At 53.2% G+C, this 9,345-nt stretch overlaps 1 protein-coding gene across 1 annotated transcript; it reads right to left on the bottom strand.

The window, feature by feature from the left end:
• Positions 1–2,263: 2,263 nt before the first annotated feature.
• Positions 2,264–8,999, bottom strand: LOC136787368 (olfactory receptor 14J1-like). The gene is made up of 3 exons (XM_066984548.1): positions 8,421–8,999; positions 2,445–2,739; positions 2,264–2,314 (listed from the first exon to the last, which is right to left on the bottom strand). Exons 1-3 carry the CDS (start codon positions 8,981–8,983, stop codon positions 2,264–2,266), a joined length of 909 nt encoding a protein of 302 aa, XP_066840649.1. The 5' UTR covers positions 8,984–8,999.
• Positions 9,000–9,345: the final 346 nt, after the last annotated feature.

Here is a 9,345-nt window from a genome sequence, read left to right on the forward strand (position 1 = left end):
ACAAGGTGGGAAAGAGAGGCTCTCTTCTCCTTGGAAAATGCAATGACATTTATTCACCAAATCCAAGAGTTTCACAAGAAACTGCCCATTCTGGAATGTACCGCAACGGAACCTAGTCATGGAGGTCATCTTCAAGCATGTAGAGGATATGTTGATCAGGAGTAGTCAGCATGGATTCCCCAAGGAGAAATCACGCTTAACCAACCTGATAGCCTTCTATGATGAGTCGACTAGCTGAGCAGATGAAGGGGGAGCAGTGAATGTGGTGTTCCTTGATTTCAGAAAGGCTTTTCACACTGTTTCCCATAACATCCTCATAGACAAGCTCAGGAAGCATGGCCTACCTGAGTGGACAGTGAGGTGGACTGATAATTGGGTGGATGGCAGAGCTCGGAGTGTTGTGCTCAGTGGTGTGGAGTCTAGTTGGAGGCCTGTAGCTGCTGGTGTCCCCCAGGGGTCAGTACTGGGTCCAGTCTTGTTCAGCTTATTCACCAATGACCTCCTTTTCTTTTGGCTCTATATCAGGATCTGCCTTTGTCCCAGCAGCTGCGGTGCCTTGCAAGGGGCTGGGGCTGTGGTGGCCATGCCCGAGCTCTGCAGCAGCCTGTGGCAAGGCAACCGTGAGCGTGGTTGCCACGAGCCCTGCCTGCCCTCCTCCTGCCACGCTCCGTCAGGCGGCTGCAGCAGAGGGGACCCACAGCCAGCCCCTGGCTGCGCTCTGCCACCCGCCTCTCCAGTGCCATCCCTGCTGCCTTGGGTGCTCTGTGACGCGCTGGGTGACCTCACAAGGCCTGCCGGCCAGCACATCTCCTGCGGGGCAACCAGGCCGCACAGCGGCAGGGACCTCACCACCGCCCTTCCAGCCTCCTCCCCTCCCCTCGGCCCCGGCCTTGTCTCTGCTGGCAGGAGCGGCCTTGGGAGGCGCTTCCTGGCCTCCTCTCGATAGCGAGCTGAAAGGAAAAATGGTCTCTTCCTTGACAGAACAATGGCATCAAATTTGAAAAGCTTCATTGGCAGATAGGTGAAACCTTTACTAGGTTTTGTTAGATAGAAGGAAGTTTAGAAACTTTCATCCCTGATGTTAGCTTACTCACTAATTAGTCAGCTTTATCTATAAGAGCCTCCAGACTTGTATCTCAGAATGAGGGCAAGCTGACCCATGCCTAGAGGATGTGTCAGAAGATTAGGCGAGGAACTCATGCTATGCGTATATCCTTGGATGTGTAAGCAACTAAGCTTTGTATGCATGCCTAAGATGAAAGAAGAAGAGAAGAAAGATTTAGATGGCTTGAGCATGGGCAAGAACTGGATTCAACTAACGAACATAGTGAGGAAGACTACCGATGACCACCAGAGACCCCTGAAAGACCACCAGTGGAAACAAATGTGCATGGGTCAGAGACATTTACTGATTTTAATGAGTTACAGGAAATAGTATGAATATGTTTTGGGGAAATCTGATTAACATGTATGTTTTGATTGTATATAACCCCTATAGCTCAAACAGTTCTGTAAGCACACTAGGTGGAGTGATCCCCACTAAGTCCAGCACCTCAATGAAAGAACGCCTGCTTTCTAAAACTCCAAATTGAGTCTTAGAGAGTTCCTTTGACTGGCTTTTACAGTATCACCCTCGCCTCCTGCCACCTGATGCCCACTCATGCTCCTGGCACAAACGTGGCCCCGCACCAACACCACCGCTCGTGCTGCCTTTGCCTCCTTACCCTGTCCTCTCCCTCGACTCCTTGTCTCTGCCAGGCCCCACGTTCCACACCCAAATTCATCCCTTTGTTCTCACCACCCTCTCCCCTGCCCAGCAGGATGGCAGAGCCAGGGCAGGACATGGGAGAGTTAGGCCCTGTAGCGCCCATGCAGAACGCTTGTGGCAAAGCGGAAGCTGAGATTGGGCTCTGTGGTGCAGAGGACGCCCCATGCAGAAAAGATGAGGTTAAACAGCAACTTTGCAGGGGGGGTCTCCAGCTTGGTTTGGCACGGGAGGCTTCTGGCCACAAAGGGGCAATGGATGGGTCAGCCACAACTTCTCTGGGCAACCTGTTCCATTGACCACCACCCCCAAAGGAAAGAATGTCTTCCTTATATCTAATTTTAAAGTACCCTCTTTTAGTTTTAAAACATTACCTAAAGGCCCCTTTAGGTACTGGAAGGCTGCTATAGGGTCTCTCCAGGCTGAAGAGAACCAGCTTTCTCAGACAGTCTTCATTGAAAAGGTGCCCCAGCCCCTCTGTCATGTTTTTGGCCTCTTCTAGACTCCTTCGAATACTTCCATGTCCTTCTTGAGTTCGGGGCCCCAGAGCTGAATGCAGTAATCCAGGAGGGGTCTCCCGAGAGCGGAGTGGAAGGACAGAATCACCTCTCTCAAGCTTTGGGCCAAACTTCTTTGATGCAGCCCAGAATACAGCTGGCTTTCTGGGCTGCAAACTCACATTGCCGGCACAGGTTGAGCTTCTCATCCACCAACACCCCAGGTCCTTCTCCTCAGAGCTGCTCTCTAGCCATTCTCCACCCAGCCGGTAGTTGTGCTTGCGATTGCCCCAATCCAGCTGCAGGACCTTGCACTTGGCCTTTGGGAACCTCATGAGGTTCTCACAGGAAAATCTCTCAAGCCTGTCCAGGTCCACCTGCATATCATCCCTTCCCTCCAGTGTATCGACTGCACCACCCAGCTTGGTGTCATCAGCATACTCGCTCAGATTGCACTCAATCACACTGTCCGTGTCACTGACAAAGTGTTAAAACAGTGCTGGTCCCAATACTGGCCCCTGAGGAACACCACTCTTTACTGACCTCCACTTGGACATTGAGCTGTAGACTCCAGCTCCTTGAGGGTGACCATCCAGCCACTTCCTTACCCACCAGGTGATCCATCCATCACATGCATGTCTCTCCAATTGAGAGACAAGGATATGGTGTGGGACAGCGTCAAATGATTTGCACAAGTCAAGGTTCATGACGTGAGTTGCTCTTCCCCTCTCCACCAATGCTGTAAGCCCATCGTAGAAGGCCACCAGATTTGTCAGGCACGATCTAGTGAAGCCATGTTGGCTGTCACCAAGAGCCTCCAGTTTGCTGTTGCCACCAGTCCAGAAGGCAGGGTAGCGTGATATGTCAGAGAGAGGCATTTGCAATGAACGTGTGCAAGGAGGGTGACAGAAATCTCATGGGAACACTGGGGGTAATTACTGGAGTTCTGCACAGAGAAATGTCAGGGCTCTGTGAGGTGCCCACATCTGAGCTGGCCTCACGTACTGCTCATACACACTGGGCTCTTCAGAGACACGGGTCCCTGCCTTGCACACACAGGGGCAGTGCACTGCACACTTGCAGGGTCCCTCTGGCTCCTGCAGCCGCTGCCAGAGGCTGGGAGGCACCTCAGCCCTGCGGTGCATCGCCCTGCTCTGCCCTCCGCTGAGATGCCCCAAGGCACGAGGAATGGGCACAGGGACCTCGGAGGTGCAAGGAAGCACATCTCAGAGATGCGTTCAGGTCTTGCACTTTGGACTAGATGATCTCTGAAGGTGCATTCCACCGGGCCTGTTCTGTGCTATTCAGGCAGATGCCCCATGGTTGTTACTCTCAGGATGAAGGAACCTGAAGACACTCTGCCCCACTGGTCTTCATGACACCCCTAGGGATAGCTGATGGCCTTTGTGCTCGCTCTTGTTCCTCTCTCCATGTGCGTACGATGTGCCTGCAGGTAGCAGCAGCAGCAAAGGGTTTCTGTTCCCATGTCTCCCTTGGGGGAGGCCAGCTGTGTCACTCAAGTGCCCACTGCCTGTCCCTGCCTGCGGTCCCAGCAGCTGGCCTTGCTCCCTCTCAGCATGTCCCACTGGCTCCTATGGTGTCCTCGTAGCACCCACGCCTTCTCCTCAGGGTCCCCCCTCAGCTGCTCACATCCAACCCTGCCCTGATGGATGCAGGTATTCTGCCCCACGTGCAGCACTGGCCACGTCTCCTTGCCACCTCCAGGGGGTTTCTGCTGGCTGAAGGCTGGAGATTCCCAAGGTCCCCCTGCCCTGAAGCTCCCTTTTGTCACCTGTTCATGGTTGGGTGCCGATGGCTCACGCTGATGGTGGTGACTCTCACACAATAACAGCGTGAGGAGTGTCAGGACTCTACACGCACTAAGGGAGGTACTTGTTTAGTGGAGTTTCTGACCCACGCAAGAATTACCATGAGAACCATCTCTGAAACACCCAATGACACTACAAAGCAAGCAAAGCCAGGACCAGAGGGAATGTGTGTTGGGCTCTTTATATGCTAGGATATTTTCTGGGAAAACCTACACCTACACAGACACATGGATCCCTTCAGCACGAGGAGCAATGGTTTGAATCCCAAAGAAGGGTAGATTTAGATGAGGTATGAGGAAGAAATTCTTTTCTTATCTGGGTGGTGACTCCTAGGAACAGGTTGCCCAGGGAAACTGTGGATGCCCCATCCCAGAAAGTGTTCAAGGGCAGGTTGGATGGGGCTTTGAGGAAGCTGGTCTGATGGAAGGTGTCCGTGCCCGTGGCAGGAGGGGTGGAATTAGATGACCTTGAAGGTCCCTTCCAAGCCAGTCCATTCTATCAGTCGATGCTCAAACATCAACCATCTCCCTGCACCCCTCCTCTCTGCAGGGCCATATCCCAAAGGAATCCTCCAAGCAGGTCCCTCAGCAGGCCCAAGGCTGCTCACCTCAAGTCCTCTGCTTTGCCTTGTGCAAAAGAAGGGCAATGGAGCTGGTGAAGGCTCAGCAGAAGTGCTGAGACACAAAGCTGGCCAAGCAAACCCAGACACAAGGACAAGACACAAACCAGGAGGATTCCTCTTAACAGAAGAGTAGAGAAAGCAGCTGAAAATGGAAGATCTCTTTATAAGAGAATTTTGAGCAAGCAGCTGGAAATGGAATATCTCTTTATATGAGAACTTTCCAAACTAGAGAAGGAGAAAAGCGTATGTGTGGACCTTTAACAAAAAAGGAAAACTTGCTAAACGTGGACAGGAAGCAAAGAAAGAAATAAGAACACCAACACTTTTAATTAAAACTTCAAGAATTATTTGGTATTCATTACCTGTGAGGTTTATGGAAGATGCCAGAAATATTTTCCTTGGAGGTGAATCTGACCCATTTTGTGTCACTGACAAAGCTGTGAGACCAAAGAAATAAATAGTGAGTGGTGTCCCAGTGGGCAGGGGGGCAATGGTGGCTGTGTCACCCAGGTGTCACAGTGGGGCCGTGACACGGCAGCCCAGCTGGGCTAAAGGGCCAGGGGTGCGGGCAGGCCCCAGTCGGGACGGAAGCCTCTGGCAGCAGGCAGCAGAGCGCAGAGCAGGGCAGGACAGGGAGGTGAGTGCGCCATGGAGCAGGGGCTGAAGCGGTGTCTGAGGCTGAGCAGGGCCAGAGTCTCGCTGCAGCCTGAGCAGGGGCTGGAGCTCAGCAGACTGGGTGTGTTGGGGAGATCCTCGGGTGCTCCGGGAACAGGCATGGGTGCTGCAGGGTTATGTCTTGGTGTGAAGGGAGGTGCTTGCTTGCCCTGAGCGAGACAGTTGGGTGCCTCAGGAAGGTGTTGGATTCCTTGGGGAGATGCTTGGCAGGTCCACCAAGATGGGTGGTGTGCCCAGGGAGGTGCTTGCGTGTTCCACCAAGATGCTTTAGGACCTGCAGGGAGATGCCTGAGTGACCAGAGGAGAACCTTGGGTGCAGCAGGGTTATGCTTCTGTGCTCTGGGGAGGGAGGTGCTTGTGTGCCCTGGGCATGTCCTTGGGCTCTCTAGGAAGATGCTCCTATTCCCCTAGGAGATACTTGGGTGCCCCAGGAGGTGCTCGAGTACTGCAGCAAGCAGTTTGTCTCCTCCAGGGAGGGTCTCCAGAGACATGATTGGGTGCCCCCGTGTTGTGCTTTCTTGCTCTAAATCGATGGTTGGGTGCTCTGGGAATGTTCTTGTGTGCCTCCAGGAGAAGACTGTGTGCTCCTGGAAGGTGCTTGGATGCCCTGAGGAGATGCCAGCATGCCCTGGGAAAATGCTTGGGTACCCCAGGGAGATCCTTGGTCTTCAAGGGAGGTTCCTGGGTTCCCCAGAGAGATGTTTGGCTGTCCCCCAGAGATGGATGGTTTCATTACCCTTCAAAGTAAGGTTTGTTTGCTTCTGGTTGATGTCTTAGTGAGTCAGGAGGTGAGGGGTTCACAGTGGAAAGTTTTAAGCGCCCTAGTGAGATGCTTGAGTGCTGTGGGGAGGTGCATGGGTCCTTCTGGAAGATGCTTGTGTTCCCTGGGGAGAAAACTGGTACCTCCGGGATCAAACTGTGTTCCCGTGGAAATGCCTTGGAACTGCAGGGAGATGCTTGGGAACTCTGGGGAGACTTTGATGTCTTGGGTACATCCCTGAATTGTCCCAAAAGATGTTGAGGTTCCCAGGAGACATGTGAGGATGTCCCAGGGAGGTGCAACAAGCTCCTCCCTGAAGAAGCAAAGCATTGCCCTGGTTCACACCAACATCTCCCTTAGGCACACAAGCACGTCCCGAGGGTACCCAGGCTGCTCCATGCAGCACACAGGCATCTCCCTGGAGCACCCAACAGTCTCCCCACACCACCAACCTGTCTTCCTCGCAGGACCCAAGCACCTCCCCAAGGCACATGATCTTTCTCAAGGAGCATTCAGGCACCTCCCTGGAGAAGACAAGCACCTCCCTATTGAAAGCCAAAATCTTTGCTGGGAGCACAAGCATCTTCCTGGAGCACCCTCCACAGCACCAAAGCATCTCCGTGGAGCACCCAAGCACCTCCCAAAATATGCTAATGTATCCCCAGAGCTCCCAAGGAAGTTCTTTGAGCATCTGAGCAACTCCCCAGGCATTGAAACATTCAAACATTTCCCAAGGTCATCCAAGCATCTCATAAGAATATCCAAAATTCTCCCCAAGGAAGCAAGCCCCTGCTTGGAGCCACCCATCACCACCCCAAGTCCCATAGGACGTCCTAGCTCACCCAAGTCTCTCTGTGGGGCAAGCAAGCATCTTCCCAGGGCACCGAGGCATCTCGCTGGTTCCATTTGCTGGGACAGCTATGTATGTCCCCAGAACACCCAAACACCTGCCTGGGGCATTGAGGAACCTTCCTGGAGCATCCAACTGTCCCACCAAGCCACCCTGGTTTCTCCTGGAGCATGCATATGAGCCAGCAGTGTGCCCTGGAAGCCAGGAGGGCCAACCGTACCTGGGATGCATCAAGCATGGCATTGCGAGTCGGTCAGGGGAAGTGATTGTCCCGCTCTGCTCTGCCCTGGTGCGGCCTCACCTCGGGTACTGTGTGCAGTTCTGGGCACCGCAGTACAAAAAGGACATTAAACTGTTGGAGAGTGTCCAGAGGAGGGCGACGAAGATGGTGAAGGGCCTAGAGGGGAAGATATATGAGGCGCGGCTGAGGTCACTTGGCCTGTTCAGCCTGGAAAAGAGGAGGCTGAGGGGGGACCTCATGGCAGTCTACAACTTCCTCGCAAGGTGGTGTGGAGGGGCAGGGGACCTATTCTCTGTAATCACCAGTGATAGGACCCGCGGGAACGGTGTTGAGCTGAGGCAGGGGAAGTTTAGGCTGGACATCAGGAAGAGGTTCTTCACCGAGAGGGTGGTCGCACACTGGAACAGGCTCCCCAGGGAAGTAGTCACTGCGCCAAGCCTGTCTGAATTTAAGAAGTGATTGGACTGCGCACCTAGTCAGATGGTCTAAACTTTTGGGTAGACCTGTGCGGTGCCAGGAGTTGGACTTGGTGATCCTTATGGGTCCCTTCCAACTCGGGATACTCTATGATTCTATGCCTCATGGAGCCTTTGGGACTCTCTTTGAGCAAGTTCTGATGTGATGGCAACTCCAAAAGATGACGTGAGCCTTCAGGCACGGCCCTTTTAGGAGGGAAATGTTGTTCTGGAAGCCAGCTGTGTCACTCAAGTGCCCACTGCCTGTCCCTGCCCGCGGTCCCAGCACGGCCACACAGCAGCACTGGCACCAAGCTGCAGGAGCAGCCAGGCCTTACACCGCCAGCAGGGCTCAGCAGGAGAGGGTGGCAGTGGCAGGAGAGCAGCTCTGCATGGACCCAGTGCTGGTGCTCCCGGGCTGGACTGCTGGGCCACGACTCTTTTCCCCTCCACCTCTGCACACAGGCACTGTACCTGCAGCCACAGAAAAGGCCTCAGAGGAAGGACATAAGACAAAAAGGCACTTGAATTCGTTTAAATACATAAGCAAAATGAAGAATTATATTTCTTTGTGGATAACATTTGAGAAAATAAAATTGGAAAAAAAAAATTCAACAATAACAACACAAGAACATAAGACCCAGGGGCTTCGCCTATAATGAGTAACATTACGAGTGATTTACAGAAGAAGGCGGGCAATCTATTGCTCAAGAAAAACACCCAGACATCACTTTCCACACGGCAACCTTGATCTTCTGGTTCCTCATGCTGTAGATGAAGGGGTTCACTACTGGAGGCACCACCAAGTACAGAAGTGCCAGAACAAGATCCAGGGAAGGGGAGGAAATGGAGGGGGGCTTCAGGTGGGCAAAAATGACTGTGCTCATAAAGAGGGAGACCACAGCCAGGTGAGGGAGGCACGTGGAAAAGGCTTTGTGCCGTCCTTGCTGGGAGGGGATCCTCAGCACGGCCCTGAAGATCTGCACATAGGAGAGTGAAATGAAAACAAAACACCCCAATAATAGAAAAGCAGTAACTGTAGTAATATGAATTTCCCTTAGGTAGGAGTCTGAGCAGGAGAGCTTGAGGATCTGGGGGATTTCACAGAAGAACTGGTTGAGGGAATTGCCACAGCAGAGAGGCAGTGAAAATGTATTGGCAATGTGCAGCACAGCGTGGAGAAAGCCACTGCCCCAGGCAGCTGCTGCCATGGTGGCACAGGCTCTGGTGCCCAGGAGGGTCTCATAGTGCAGGGGCTGGCAGATGGCAACGTAGCGGTCATAAGACATGACAGTGAGAAGAGAAAGTTCTGCTAAATTGAAAAAGATTATCAGAAAGAGCTGTGCAACACATCCCACATAGGAAATGGCCCTGGTGTCCCAGAGGAAATTGGCCATGGCTTTGGGGAGAGTGGTGGAGATGGAGCCTAGGTCGAGTATGGCAAGGTTGAGGAGGAAGAACTACATGGGGGTGTGGAGGCGGTGGTCGCAGGCTATGGCAGTGATGATGACCCCGTTGCCCAGGAAGGCAGCCAGGTAGATGCCCAGGAAGAGCCCAAAGTGCAGGAGCTGCAGCTCGCGTGTGTCTGCGAATGCCAGGAGGAGGAACTCGGTGATGGAGCTGCTGTTACACATTTCTTGGCCCTGGACAA

The sequence above is a fragment of the Anser cygnoides genome, chromosome 29 (assembly GCF_040182565.1).
Source record: "Anser cygnoides isolate HZ-2024a breed goose chromosome 29, Taihu_goose_T2T_genome, whole genome shotgun sequence".
In the NCBI taxonomy this organism is placed as follows: domain Eukaryota; kingdom Metazoa; phylum Chordata; class Aves; order Anseriformes; family Anatidae; genus Anser; species Anser cygnoides.